Genomic DNA, 15390 nt, shown 5'->3' with positions numbered 1-15390 from the left:
GGTGGAGTGAGATGTCCCTGCAAGACCCAAAAAGGAATATTGAGTGGCTACAGCAGGAAACAGTGAAATCAAGGAATACCAGGAGAGCTGCTCCTGGTCCGTTTTCTCCAGGAGCCAGACCAGGCTGTCCCCCTGCAGTAAGTCTCTCTCTACAGAGAGCAGGCCAGGCCCTTAAACCTTTGATCTAAGGCAGGCTCAGAAACAGCCAGTTCTTCAAGCCCAGGGATGCACTCGTAATCCACACACCTTGTGGGTGTGTTCTTCTGTCCCATGTCGTGGCACCAGGACCAGTTAGAGAGGCAGAGATTAATTTATTGGCTTTACCGTCTTAGCGAAGAGCCTTATGGCTTTTAGCTCATGCAGTAGAGGCTCATGCATTTAGGTCCAGAGGTCCCAGGTTTAATCCTGCCCATTACCAGGGTCTTTTGGCATTACACACTCCCAAAGCTTCTCCTCAGACTTCTACACCCAACAATGCCTCCCAAGGGGAGCACCAGGACACCTGCACAGCTCATCAGAGGCACCCTCCTAGTTTAGTCTTTTCCCAGATAATACCGGGGCTAATTCCATTCGTCCCAGAGTACGATCACTGACAGAAGTTATCCTGCTGAAGGTAGTAGCCATTGACTACACACACAGAACACTGAATTGAGAAGTTACCACTGGGGAGCCTTCAGGGACCTCTTGAGTGAGTAGTGTAGGAGTCTCCCTGGATACTGAATTACATAGGAGATGATCATAATGGTGCCTTCTGACCTTAATATCTATGAGTCCACATGCCCACTACAGCAGGCTGGTTATTTTAAAGCCAATTTAGCTGGTAAAAATACAAATATCTTCTATTGTCAGGTAAAGATGGTCTGGTAAAGAAACAGATTCCAGTTCAGGTAAGTTGACACCATCACTCCTAGAGGCGAGCGTGAGACCACTATCTAGAAAGCTATGGCCAGGAAGCATTTCCCTTATGGGAAGGCACCAGGCTTGTTTTCCTTTAGTGTTTCCTGCATTATCTGTTTCAGATACATATTGGTTACCCAGCACTCCAGTCTCAGCTGAATCAGCCACCTCAGTCAAGTGTTTCCACCTGCAGATCTTTAGGACAAGCCAGAACTCAGACCACAACCAGAAGTCCCAATCCCCATCCCTGCATGGGAACAGCATAGCTTTGCTCAGGTAGAGAGGTGAGTAGGAGTTTTTCCCCTAGTCCAAACTCTAATTTAGTTCTCCTTGTTAAATATTCTATTTTCCTCTAGGGAAGCCTCCATCTTCTTGAACATACCATTAATCCAGGCCTCCCAGTCTAGAAGGCAAATAGTTTCCTTCCCTGGACCATTTGCTCAGAAGACTGAACTCAAAATGCTTTACACAAGTACAACTACTAAGCACTGAAACTAGCTAAAAGCTTCTGACCATTCAATCCTAGCCACTACTGGCCATCAGGCAAGACATTGGGTCACACTCTGTGTAAGAAAAGAGCCCCCATCGAAACAAATACAGAACCTAGGAACCAGAGACATAAGACAGAAGTTAACCACACATCCTACCAAACTTCTACACTGCTAATCCTTCACCAATACTCAAACCTCCCTTAAGTCTCAGCCATTATATTCCTGTGATGATGTCATCATAGGGCTGGGCACACTTGACAGACAGCTCAGGAGACCAATCACACAGCTGCATTCTCTACTTTGCCCAGTGAGAGCTGTGAGCCCATGAAAAGTTACAGGGTGTGAGAGTTGCCAATCTTGGTTGGATGTGTTCCTGGAGGTCTCATCACATGACAATCTTTAATTAAAGATTAATCTTTAATTCCTGGAGAGTTCAGGACAATCCTGGAGGGCTGGCAAACCTAGTTTCAGATTATGAGCTGTTTGGGGCAGGCCTTTTACTCTGTGTTAAGACAGTACCTAGCACGATGGGATTTCAGTTCTGATTTTTGCTTTGAAATGCTACGGTCATACAAATAATAATAATGGTTCATATTCTCAGAGTACTCCGGTTGTTCTCTCTGAAGAGCGCCTTTACGCTCCATTTCCCTGGTCACATTTTCAGTGTAGAAGATTTTTGACAGTAAAACCGTCTAAGAGAGGAGAGTGCTGGTAGCTGTTGTATTATTTTCCTTTCCTGCCCACTCCAAAAGAGGCTGGGGAAGTTATTCTGGCCCAGCTGGCACAAGATACTCCTCAGTTCATTTATAGCTTTCCTGTTGGTTGACTTGTCCAGGGAAGAGAACATGGCACAGGTTTTTAAAGGTATTTAGCTATTGCTCCTCTCAGCATTGCAAGGCCTAAGTGAGTTAGGCCCAGGACCTCAAAGAGAGTTAGGTAGCCCCACACTGGGCAATAAGGGGTTAAAGACTGAGTGCAATTAGCAGTTCTAATATAAGTGTCAGTTCAATACGTGGAACCCCCAGGCTCAGGGGGAATCTGGGGAGCATTTGGGCAGATGCTGGGGGTGACACAGCCAAAGGGAAGCACTGAGTGGGGAGACAAGCTCAGGGAAAAATTTGGGGGGGGTGTCAGTTATAGCCACTCGGCTCGGCTCTGCCCTCTCCCCATTATCATTCCTGGCCTAGTTACTCCAGCGCCAGGGTCCTTCCCAGTCAGAGTGACAGCAGATCACACCAGGCATAACTTCGTCCCATAACCTCCCTACACCTTTCACACAGGGAGTAAAATCAAAGCAGGGAGTGCAAATGCCTGGAGCAGCTGAGCAGAGTGACAGTGGCCTGGGGCTGAGGCAGGTACTCACCTCCCTCCTTTAAAGCAGGCCTAGATGTTCATACCCATGTGTCTGTCCCACAGAGGGATGTGAGAGGGCCTCCATCTAAACACACGATCTTCAGTTTCAGTGGCTGCAAGGGCCAGAGTGGGGCCGTTTTAGGCTCTGATTCTACAATGAGCCCTGCACAAACCAGCCCCTGCATTTACTCAGACCCCCAGTAACTTCAAGAGGCAGTTGGGAAGAGTAGCTGAGTTCCAGAGAGCTCTGCACAGGTCCAAGTATCTCTAGCACAGAGAGACCATTGCATGCTCAGGGCTTAGAAACCACCTTCCCATCCATAGCCCTCCCACACAGGCAGCCAGAAGAAGCAGCAAGCCCAACCATGCTGAGAGCACACTACAAGTCTTCCTACCTGGGATCTACAGCTATAATAACTAATTATTCAGAGGGTGCCACCCAGGAGAGAAAGCCAGCTGGGGGCAGGAAGCATCTCTCTCCTTTTCCCATTCCTCCTTCTAATATTCAGACCATTGGGGTATAGCTGGTGTGATCTCTATGCTCACACGTGGATCCTCCAACAGGCCTCTGGATTAAACAGTCAAGCCCATTGGTTTGGGGTTTGCTGAAGTAACTCACTGCTCTTTGAATAAATACTGCACCCGGTGGGTTAGTCAGTCACTGAACTTGCTTTATATAACTTGAGAGTGGTGCAGCAACATTTTCCATCGGGTTTCTTAGGTCTGACCCTGCTTGGGGATGTGTTAGAACCGCTCCTTCTCTACAGAAAGATTAGCTGCAGGGGCTGCGCTCGGGAAACGTAGGCTACAATGTTCTTCATGGCGTAAAGAAAATCCAGCTCCCACTTCTATCCAAGTTTGAAGCTAATATCTGTTGATGTGAAATCCACTCATTGACATCACACATTTTATTAGACTTGGACGAAAGAGGAAAGAGCTTCACTGGGCTTGGATACAGAAGTCACGTTAGCTGACCAGCACTCCTGAAGTCTACACTTACTCTTCCATATTCCTAAAAGGAGCAGACTAGGACCTTTACTCACCCCAGCAGGGCTCCACCTAGCTAGTGTGTTGGAGGGGCCTCTGTTAATCCAGAACACAGCAGGGTATGTAACACACTTCCAGTTACACAGGCAAATTAGCCTCAGTGATCGCTCACTGTCAGTTAGGGAGTTTCTGACTTTTCTGAAGAAAAGGACCTCAAAGTTACAGTGGACAAGAAACTGGCTATGAGTCAACAGTGTGCCCTTGTTGCCAAGACGGCCAATGACATTTTGGGTTGTGTAAATAGGGGCATTGCCAGCAAATCGACAGACATGATTGCTCTCCTCTATTCAACACTTGTGAGGCCTGATCTGGAGTACTATGTCCAGTTTTGGGCCCTACACTACAAAAAGGATGTGAAAAAATTGGAAAGTGTCCAGCAGAGGGCAACAAAAATGTTTAGGGGACTGGAACACATGACTTATGAGGAGAGGCTGAGGGAACTGGAATTGTTTAGCCTGCAGAAGAGAAGAAGGGTGTGGGGGGGAGAATTGATAGCTGCTTTCAGCTACCTGAGAGGGAGTTCCAAAGAGGATGCATCTGGACTGTTCTCAGTGGTACAGATGACAGAACAAGGATCAATGGTATCAAGTTGTAGTGGGAAAGGTTTAGGTTGGATATTAGGAAAAACTTTTTCACTAGAAGGGTGGTGAAGCACTGGAATGCGTTACCTAGGAAGGTGGTGGAGTCTCCTTCCTTTGAAGTTTTTAAGGTCGGGTTTGACAAAACCCTGGCTGGGATGATTTAACTGGGGATTGGTCCTGCTTTGAGCAGGGGGTTGGATTAGATGACCTCCTAAGGTCCATTCCAACCCCCATATTCTAGGGGTCTATGAAAACGTTTGTAGCCCCAGTCCACTGGGAGTACAAGACAGGCCCTGTTCAATGAGATCAGGAGTAACTAGCCCTGGTAGCTGCATCCATCACCACTTTGATTACTAGTCTCTATCTTTGAGAGCTACACACCCATTCCTGCTCATGGTGCTGTTGCAGTGCTGAACCCGAGAGACATTTCCTTGCCTGAAGCTTATTAATAGCTCAAGCCGGAGTTAGGATAAGCAAAAGTGATGGAGCTGCCTAGATGACACTAGGCACTTGTGACTTCAAGCATAGACACAAGCTCTCAGGAAAATGCATTACAAGCCCAGCGCTGGTCCTACTATGGATCTCCCACAACCCTGAGCCATTAGCCTGGCTAGGTTTACACTAGGCAGTAGGAAATGTTAGGCAGGTGCTTGGCTAATGGCAGGGAGGAAGGATGCAGGCTGGCTGATGTCCATGCTTCAGCAGGACTATCTGCTGCTCTCTCTCTTGCAGCTAGTTTCCCTGTGTGTGTTTTGTTAAATCCCAGTTGCCTGGAGTTGTCAATTCACCATCTTTTCCTAGACACTTCCAACCTGTTGAGCTTCTTGCACTGAACTAGAGGCAAGGCCCGGCAGTCTCCCACCACTGTATGTGACCCTTTTAACTTTGCTCATTACCAGTAGTAGGTTCTCAGTTCTCCACACACCTCATTTCCTCTCAAGGCCATAGTGCCCTATCTCAACAACCTGGGTCTTTCCCTCTGTTAGTTGGGTCTCAGAGCCTGTAATGTTGCCTTGCTAGCCACTGGAAGCCAGACGAGTGTTCTCAATGGGGAGAACACTGTTGCCTTCTTCTACATGAGAAAAGTCTCAATGGAAGAGTGTCAAATGGAGGCACCTGAAGAGATGCCTTCACCCAGGAGATGAGCTCAGCCATTCTGCAGCCCTTCCGGAGAAAGTGGTTGGAGGGGGTTTGTGTGTGTGAAGAAGAGGGGCATGGGGTCACCTCTACAGTATATGTTTCTACAGAGCATGAGCCAGGGAGGGAATCACATTAAGCAGACAGAAATTTGAATGCAGTTGAGGTTTATTGTAACATTAAACCCTAGTTTTACACATTAGAAAGCTAGGGAAAAGATCAAGCTCAGGAGCACTTCTTATGTACAGAGGAAGACAGCTGTAAGTATGTCCTGAGAGAAGCAGACTAGCCCTGCAAGGGATGCAGTCCTGCATGACTAGTGATGCCACCCTGTAACTGGTAATACATGGTTCTGGAGAAGTGGGCCTGGGAAAGGCCATTCAGGTTCTGCAGAAGGAAGACCTGACCTCAGTCCACCATCTGCCAAAGCAGAACTGTGGCCTCAGCAGGGAGACCCCACACTAGCTATGCAGGCAATTCAGCTGGATTCCTTCCAGGAGCAGGGGGAACCCTTCAGGCCTCCACCTTCTTTCCTTCCTCCACCAGCTCAACAGGACACGGTGGGGAGTCTCCAGCAGGAGTGAAGGGTCCCACGATCCAGTCCAGTGGAATGTTCTGCGTCACGTATTCCAGCAGCTCATCCAGGGACTCCTGGGCCTTGGTCACCATCTCCCGACTCCGGGCCAGGGCACTGCTGGACAGATCCTGGAAACAGCCGGCACTGGAGAAGGAGGCCTGGAGATCTTGTATACTGCTCGAGACCTGCTGGGCCTTGTCCTGGATAGTGCTGGGAAGGCCCTGGATGCTGCCCAGGAGAGTAAGGCAGGTGGTTTTCAGTTGCTGGGTGAGGCTCTGGGATGTGGCTAGAGCCTGAGCTTCAACCTGCTGGAAGGAGAAAGAGAGACTGGAGTATCTGCAAGTCTCCCCTGCAGATGGGGGGAGTTCACTGGAGCAAGGCTGTGCGGGAGAGAAGGAGGAGAATACCTTTGCGGAGTCAGGATCCTCCTGCCCTTCCAACTTCCCCCTGCAGTACTGGAGCCACATCTGGTACAGACGGTCCTGGCCATTGTGAAGCTTCTGATCTACGGCCTGCTTGGCATGGCTGATCTGCAGGAGGAGAGGGCAGTTAGCTGGGAAGAGCAGGAGGCGGGTGGCCAGGGAAGCTCTCCCACAGCTAGGTGTGGGCAGCAGGCAGGCAGCACTACTGCAGCGACACAGCTGGGCCCTTGGAACAAACAGTGCCAATGGCACTGAGCATGGGAGGCTGCAGAGACAGAGTCAAGGTTCCTCCCCCACTCTGAACTCTAGGGTACAGATATGGGGACCTGCATGAAAAACCTCCTAAGCTTACTTTCACCAGTTTAGGTTAAAACTTCCCCAAGGTACAAATTAATTTTATCCTTTGCCCTTGGAATTTCTACTGCCACCACCAATCTCTAACTGGGTTTACTGGGAAACGTAGTTTGGACACATCTTTCCTCCCAAAAACCCTCCCAACCCTTGCACCCCACTTCCTGGGGAAGGTTTGGTAAAAATCCTCACCAATTTGCATAGGTGACCTCAGACCCAAACCCTTGGATCTTAGAACAATGAAAAAGCATTCAGTTTTCTTACAAGACGACTTTTAATAGAAGTAAAGGAATCACCTCTGTAAAATCAGGATGGTAGATACCTTACAGGGTAATTAGATTCAAAACAGAGAATCCCTCTAGGCAAAACCTTAAGTTACAAAAAAGACACACAGACTGGGATAGTCATTGTAGCCAGCACAAATCTTTTCTTAGCCATTTAAAGAAATCATAATCTAACACATACCTAGCTAGATAATTTACTAAACGTTCTAAGACTCCATTCCTGTTCTGTTCCCAGCAAAAGCAGCATACAGACAGACAGAGACCCTTGGTTTTCTCCCTCCTCCCAGCTTTTGAGAGTATCTTGTCTCCTCATTCGTCATTTAGGTCAGGTGCCAGCAAGGTTACCTTTAGCTTCTTAACCCTTTACAGGTGAGAGGACTTTCCTCTGACCAGGAGGGATTTTGAAGTGGTTTATCCTTCCCTTTATATTTATGACAGACCGTGACCCACAGCAGCTACAGGGCAGGCGAGAGGGGTCGTGTTCCTACCAAGTCAATGATTTGCTGGAGCTGGGAGAGGGCCTCCAGGGTGCGCTGCCTGGCTTGTCTCATCTTGCCCAGGGCGTGCTGGTAGGCTCGCTGGCGCAGCGTGCTCGACAGGGAACCCAGACGCACGTAGTAACTCCGCTGCTCTGCGGGAGCCTCTCCAGGCCCCTCAAGGGGAGTTGTGGCAAGCTCAGCTGGAAGGGGGAAGGGGTCAGTTGGCAGCAGTGGTGCAAGTAAATCAGCAAGGTCAGGTACGCCGCGCCATTAAGACATTTGTTGCTGGGATGACGTACTGGAATGACGTTCGGTAGCCGCTGAAAACTGCAGGGCTCTCAGGAACCGCAGCAGCGAAAGGAGCAGAACGCTGGCACCTCCTCCAGTGTGTCTCTACCGCCCCCAGCTGGACCCCACCAGCCCTTCCATGTTGTTGCATCTCCTGTCTGGGGTCTGTAGAGCCCCCCGCACAAGGCAGGGTGGGGTCGTTTGGGGGGAGTGATGTGCCCCCCCACACTTTTGGGTCCCTCCCATGAGTTGCCGTACTGGTAAGAATTAAAATCTACTTGTACCACTGGTTAGCAGGGCCAGGATACAAGGCAGGGATGCGTTCAGCCCTCCCAAAGCTTGTGACCGATGCAATCTTTCCCAGGGCACGATTGGATGCCCTGCAGCACCGACCAGTAAGGCAGTGGGTAGCAGCACAGGGAGCGTCAGAGCCAGACAGGGCTAGCTGAGGACCCAGCATGAAGGAACAAAGGGAGGGCTAGTAGCCAAGCTAGTTTGCAATGCAGCCCAAAGGAGATGTGGCTCTTTTGGCAGCTCAGCTGTGAGCACTGAGTCCAAGCCATGCCCGAAGACACCAGGGTCACATTGGTTTGTATTCAGCAGAGGGGATCTTACCAAGCTCCTCCTCTGTCATGGGGAGGTAGTAGTCCATCAGCTGCTCAGATTTCCCCAATGCTGCGTCTATGACACTCGCAGCCATCTGCCCCATGCTGGAGCCCATCACTGTGCTCATGCTGCTGGTCACGGTGGATTTGGTCACCTCCAAGCTCTCCTGGACAGCCCCTTGGGCCACGCTCACCCAGCTCGTTACTGCATCCTTGGCCTCAGTGACCGTGCTGCAGACTGCATCCTTGGCACCCACCAGGTCTTGGGCATCCAAAGCCACCTAGAGGAAAAGGGGTCAGAGGAGAGGTCACTGAACACCTAGCGGAAGTGAAGGGCCCACAGCCTCATCCTGCTCCAGGACCAGCCGTGACACTCGTGAGTTTACCTTCTCAATCGGCTGCTGCAGGATGGGCAGCTGCTCCTCCAGTCTGTCCAGACCCCGACAGGCATATTCATTGGCTGCTGCAACTGAAACATAACCACAGAACTCGTTCCCTAAATTCCTTCACGTCCACAGATCTCGTGGGGCTGCCCATCTGTGTACATTGGAGGACTGGTGTTCCTAAGCAAGTGTCCCCAGGTTACTGATGGGAAAGCCAAGGAAGAGGGGTTGGGCAAGTTGCCCAAGGCTATGGAGCCAGTCTGTTTCAGAGCCAGGTTTAGCACTCAGGAGATCCGGCTGCCAGTCATCTGTTCATCCACCCCCAGCTTCTCCTAGAGGGTTTCAGGGGTCTCCAGTGCCTGCAATGGGCTCAGATCCTTTTAGCATAGAAGCTGCTTCCTGTACCCTCTAGCAGGTATTGCTCCATGGCATTAGGTGCCATACACAGTGCATGTGGCTGTGTGGTACTGGGCCAGCCATGCACACCAGGGATTGTGCCTGGGCACTGCCTGCCTCTAGGCTGGCCCAGCTCACCGCTGGTACCTGAGCAAGAGTCCCCAACAGCAGCTGCTGCAGCCGTCAGAGCTGCTCCGCACAAGGCCAATGCCTTGGCCAGATCACGTCTAGGAGCTAGCTGAGTTGAGAGGAGCAGGAGAAGGGAGTCTGTGGATTCTGTTTGCGGCCAGTTGGAGGCCGAGTTCAGTAGTGGGCCTAGAGCCACTGTAGGCTGAGCCTGCCCCCAGACCCACCTCCCCCGCCACACACACAGGAGTGTTCCTGCCTCCCTTCCCTTACTCACGCTGTGGCTCCAGCTGGGCCAGGATGGGCTGTGCCCTGTTGATAGCAGCAGAGGTGATGGCCCTCTCCCCAGTCTCTACCACCTCACAGACCCCTTTGATGCCTGGGTGGGTCTCTTTGGTGGCAGCGTACCTGGCAGAGGCCATCTCACAGGCAGAGCTGACCAAGGGCAGGCCAGCCACCCTGTCCCCTGCAGTCTGGGGGAGGGAAAGAATCGTCAGCTGGGGAAGAGCTCCTGGCTTCTTAAGATGCCCCTCCTGTCTCTTTCCCTTTGCAACTGCCGATTCTGTAGGAGACTGTCCTCAGAGCTAGGCAGTCTCCTGTCCCTGTCAGCAGGGGTTCAGTGGCCTGCCTGTGACATTAGTTACACACCCAGAAGCCTGGTCCCATTGCTGAATATTGGCAGCTGTTCCAATCTCAGGAATGCCATTTGCACCTTGGCACTCCCACCAACAAAACAGAACTGTGTCACAGTCTCGTTCTGTCAGTGAGAGCAGGATGGAGAGACCTTTTGTCTTTCCCAGTGCAGTCTCTCCCGATCAGAAACCATGTCTCAGTCCGGGACACGGTACAATGCCCCACTCTTTTTTGAGGGCCCTTGGGCATTAGTCAGCGGGATTTGCCAGTGTTACAGTGCAGCCAGCAGTCAAAGGATCCCCAGTGCTCCTCCTGGCTTCAGGGGGCACTTGTGGGCAGCGACTACGGCACTCCGAGAACTAGAAATTGGAGCATTAGCTACTGTTGTGGTTACGAGTCCCTGTCTCCAGCAGTGGAGACATTCAAGCTAGAACAGCCCTTCCAGCCGCCAAGCACACCTGCCTCCCCAGGAGGGACCCACCTGTTGCTCCTCTGCCTGTGTCTCCACCTGTGGTTCATTTTCCTTAGCAGACATGGTGGAGTGAGATGTCCCTGTAAGACCCAAAAAGGAATATTGAGTGGCTACAGCAGGAAATAAAATCAGTATTGTGTAGGAACATCAGGAGAGCTGCTCCCGGTCCGTTTTCTCTAAGAGCCAGACCAGGTTGTCCCCCTGTAGGAAGTCTCTCTACAGAGAGAACAGGCCAGGGCCTTAGACCTTTCATGTAAGGCAGGCCCAGAAACAGAAACAGCCAGTTCGTCTGGGTGTTGTCTTCTATCCCCTCTAGTGGCACCAGGACCAGTTAGAGAGAGATTAACGCATCCACTCTACAGTCTTAGCTAAGAGCCATATGGCTTTTAGCTCATGCAGTGGAGCTAAATGCATGAGCCTCCAAAGGGCCTGGGTTTGATCCTGCTGATGACCAGGGTCTGTTGGTGTTACACATAGATAGATCGATATTATAGTCAGAAGAGACCATTATTGTCATCTAATCTGACCTCCTGCACAACGCAGGCCACAGAATCTCACCCACCCACTCCTGCAAAAACCCTCTCACTTATGTCTGAGCTACTGAAGTCCTCAAATCGTGGTTTAAAGACTTCAAGGAGCAGAGAATGCTCCAGCAAGTGAACCGTGCCCCATGCTATAGAGAGAGGGGTAAAACCTGCAGGACATTTTCCAATCTGCCCAAGAGGAAAATTCCTTCCTGACCGCAAATATGGCAATCAGCTAAACCCTGAGCATATGGGCAAGATCCACCAGCCAGATAACCAGGAAAGAATTCTCTGTAGCAACTCAGATCCCACCCGATGTAACACCCCATTTACACACTCCCAAAGCTTCTACTCTGACTTCAAGACCCAACAATACCTCCCAAGGGGAGCACCAGGACACCTGCACAGCTCATCAGAGGCATCTTCCTAGCTTAGTCTTTTCCCAGATTATACTCTGGGACAAATGGAATTAGCCCCAGTACAATCACTGACAGAAGTTATCCTGCTGAAGGTAGTAGCCATTGACTACACACACAGAACACTGAATTGAGAAGGTACCACTGGGGAGCCTTCAGGGACCTCCTGAGTGAGTAGTGTAGGAGTCTCCCTGGATACTGAATTACATAGGAGATGATCATAATGGTGCTTTCTGACCTTAATATCTATGAGTCTACATAGGAGATGCCCACTATGGCAGGCTGGTTATTTTAAAGCCGATTTAGCTGGTAAAAATACAAATATTTTCTATTGTCAGTTAAAGACTGGTCTGGTAAAGAAACAGATTCCAGTTCAGGTAAATTGACACCATCACTCCTAGAGGCAAGAGTGAGACCACTAACTAGAAAGCTAGGGCCAGGAAGCATTTCCCTTTCGGGAAGGCACCAGGCCTGTTTTCTTTTAGTGTTTCCTGCATTATCTGTTTCAGATACATATTGATTACCCAGCACTCCAGTCTCAGCTGAATCAGCCACCTCAGTCAAGTGTTTCCACCTGCAGATCATTAGGACAAACCAGAATTCAGACCACAGGCAGCAGTCCCAATCCCCATCCCAGAATGGGGGCAGCATAGCTTAGCTCAGCTCAGGTAGAGAGGGGAGTGGAGAGTTTTCCCATAGTCCAAGCTCTAATTTAGTTCTCTTTGTTAAATAGTCTATTCTTCTCTAGGGAAGCCTCCATCTCCTAGAACATACCATTAATCCAGGCCTCCCAGTCTGGAAGGCAGACAGTTACCTTCCCTGGACTGTTTGCTCAGAAGACTCAGCTAGAAATGCTTTACACAAGTACAGCTAGAAAGTACTGAAAGAAGCTAAGAGCTTCTGATCATTCAATCCTAGCTATTACTGGCCACCAGGAAAGACATTGGGTCACAATCTGTGTAAGAAAGAGCCCCCCTCTAAACACCCAGAGACATAGTACAGAGCTTAACCACACATCTTACCAAACTTCTACACTCCTAATCTTTCACCAATACTCAGACCTTCCCCAGGTCTCAGCCATTATATTCCTGTGATGATGTCATCATGGGGCTGGACACACTAAACAGACAGCTCAGGAGACCAATCACACAGCTGCATTCCCAACTTTACCCCGTGAGGGCTGTGAGCCTCTGAAAAGTTACAGGGTTTCGGAGTTGCCAGTTTTGGCTCCCGTTGGTCTCTCTGAAGAGCGCTTTTACGCTCCATTTCCCTGGTAACATTTTCAGTGTAGAAGGTTTTTTCTCACTAAAACAATCTAAGAGAGGAGAGTGCTGATTGCTCAAAGAGAGTTAGGTTGCCCTACACTGGGCAATAAGGGGTTAAAGACTGAGTGCAGTTAGCAGTTCCAATATAAGGGTCAGTTCAATACATGGAACCCCAGGCTCAGGGGAGCATTTGGGAAATGATGGTGTTGCCGGCACCCAGTGCCGAGAGGCTGAACAACAGCTTGAGTTGGTTCGTGACCCGGTGTGCTACACCCAATAATCACAACGCGGTGGAGAAGCAGAAAAGTTTATTTGCAGCTGCAAAAAGGTACAGGGAGAATACAATCTCAAATCCTGCACACAGAGGAGGAAGTTACACAGGCTTTTATACATCCTTTTTCCCAGCATACTTATCCAATAGCAAGCTGCCCCAAGTATCCATATAGCCAGCCAATCCAGTTCCCAGCTAGTTCCCTGAGTCTGTGTATCATTTGTTAAACTATACATAAAGCTGCTTTATTCAGCATTGTTCTTCCATATCTCCCCTGTTTGGCCTTGCTTAGTTTCAGGCAGTCTGACTCTGCAACATACTGTTGCAGATTCTCAGCATAACTGCTGTGTGTGCCTCCAGGCGGGGGGGCCAAGGACACTTGGGCCTAGTACGCAGAGCTGCTGCGAGTGCCTCCAGGCAGGAGGGGGGACCAAGGACACCTGGGCCTAGTGCGAGGGGGCTTCATCGACACTCGTGGTCTTCCATCCCCTCGAGTTACCTAGTGGCCATGCCCCAGTGTCCCCAACAATGGGGATGACACAGCCATAGGGAAGGACTAAGGGGGGAGACAAGCTCAGGGAAAAGTTTGGGCATGGGGGAGTCAGTCATAGCCACGATGCTCGGCTCTACCCTCTCCCCATTGTCATTCCTGGCCTAGTTACTCCAGTGCCAGGGCCCTTCCCAGCTGGAGTGACAGCAGATCACAGCATGTATAACTTCTTCCCATAACCTCCCCATCGCCCTTCACACAGGGAGTAAAATCAAAGCAGGGAATGACAGTGGCCTGGGGCTGAGGCAGGTGCTCACCTCACTCCTTTAAAGCAAGCCTAGATGTTCACACTCATGTGTCTGTCCCACAGGGGGATGTGAGTGGGCCTCCATCCAGACACACGACCTTCAGCGGTTGCAAAGGCTAGAGTGGGGCAGTGTTAGGCCCTGATTCTACAATGAGCCCTGCACAAACCAGCCCCTGCATTTACTCAGACCTCCAGTAACTTCAACAGGCAGTTGGGAAGAGTAGCTGAGTTCCAGAGAGCTCTGCACAGGTGCAAGTAACACCAGCACAGAGAGACCATTGCATGGTCAGGGCTTAGAAACCACCTTCCCACCCATAGCCCTCCCACACAGGCAGCCAGCAGAAAAAGCAAGCCCAACCATGTTCAGAACACACTACAAGTCTTTCTACCTGGTAGCTACAATCCCTAATTATGCAGGCAGTAGTGCCCTGGAAAGATAGCCAGTTGGGGGCAAGAAGCATCTCTTTCCTTTTCCAATTTCTCCTTTTAATATTCAGACCATTGGAGTGTAGCAAGTGTGATCTCTATGCTCACACCTTGGATCCTCCAACAGGCCTTTGGATTAAAGACTTGAGCCCATGGGTGAATCATGCTGGGGTTTGCTGAAATAACTCACTGCTCCTTGTGCCATAAATACTGTATCTGGTGGGTTAGTCAGTTACTGCATTTGCTTTGTATAACTTAAGATTGGTCCAGCAACTTTTTTGATGTGGTATCTTACGGCTGACCCTGGCTTGAGGATGTGTTAGAACCACCCCTTCCCTATGGAAAAATTAGCTGTAAGGGCTGTGCTGGGGAAATGTAGGCTGCAATGCTCTTCATGGTGTAAAGAAAATCCAGCTTCTTTCCAAGTTTGAAGCAAATATCTGCTGATGTGAAATCCACTCATTGACCTCACACATTTTATTAGACTTGGACTAAAGAGGAAAGAGCTTCACTGGGCTTGAACACAGAAGTCAGATTAGCTGACCAGTACTCCTGCAGTCTGTACTTACTCTTCCATATCCCTAAAAGGAGGAGGCTAAGACCTTTACTCACTCCAGCAGGGCTCCACCTAGCTATTGCTTTTACTCACTCTTCCCCGTGAGTTTGCTGGAGGGGCCATTTTTAATCCATAACAGAGCAGGGATTAAAACACACCTCCAGTTCCACAGGCAGACTAGCTTCAGTAATTGCTCCCTGTCAGTTAGGGAGTTTCTGACTTTTCTGCAGAAAAGGACCTAGGGGTTACAGTGGACAAGAAGCTGGATAGGAGTCAACAGGGTGCCCTTGTTGCCAAGGCGGCCAATGGCATTTTGGGCTGTATAAGTAGGGGCACTGCCAGCAGATCGAGGGATGTGATCGTCCCCCTCTATTTGACATTGGTGAGGCCTCATCTGGAGTAGTGTCTCCAGTTTTGGTCCCCACATTACAAGGAGGTGGTGAAAAAATTGGAAAGCGTCCAGCACAGGGCAACAAAAGTGATTAGGGGACGGGAACACATGACTTATGAGGAGGGGCTGGGGGAACTGGAATTGTTTAGTCTGCGGAAGAGAAGAATGAGGGGGGATTTGATAGCAGCTTTCAACTACCTGAAAGGGGATTCCAAAAAGGAT

At 50.0% G+C, this 15390-nt stretch overlaps 1 protein-coding gene across 1 annotated transcript; it reads right to left on the bottom strand.

The window, feature by feature from the left end:
* Positions 1 to 6019: 6019 nt before the first annotated feature.
* Positions 6020 to 12047, bottom strand: LOC140912143 (perilipin-3). Its single transcript, XM_073346309.2, has 8 exons — positions 11987 to 12047; positions 10532 to 10602; positions 9695 to 9890; positions 8899 to 8981; positions 8523 to 8793; positions 7629 to 7819; positions 6491 to 6613; positions 6020 to 6391 (listed from the first exon to the last, which is right to left on the bottom strand). Exons 1-8 carry the CDS (start codon positions 12045 to 12047, stop codon positions 6020 to 6022), a joined length of 1368 nt encoding a protein of 455 aa, XP_073202410.1.
* Positions 12048 to 15390: the final 3343 nt, after the last annotated feature.

The sequence above is a fragment of the Lepidochelys kempii genome, chromosome 5 (assembly GCF_965140285.1).
Source record: "Lepidochelys kempii isolate rLepKem1 chromosome 5, rLepKem1.hap1, whole genome shotgun sequence".
NCBI lineage: Eukaryota > Metazoa > Chordata > Testudines > Cheloniidae > Lepidochelys > Lepidochelys kempii.
Note: the sequence above shows the minus strand (reverse complement) of the source record. Positions and strands in the feature narration are given on the sequence as shown.

What these genes read in the sequence shown, in the direction of transcription:
- LOC140912143 (XM_073346309.2), bottom strand. Translation starts at nt 12,047, where the DNA reads ATGATCTGCAGGTGGAAACACTTGACTGAGGTGGCTGATTCAGCTGAG. An exon ending in AGCTGAGACTGGAGTGCTGG is followed by an intron (nt 10,603 to 11,986) that starts GTAATCAATATG and finishes TGGGTCTTACAG; the next exon opens with GGACATCTCACTCCACCATG. An exon ending in CATGACAGAGGAGGAGCTTG is followed by an intron (nt 7,820 to 8,522) that starts GTAAGATCCCCT and finishes TCCCCCTTCCAG; the next exon opens with CTGAGCTTGCCACAACTCCC.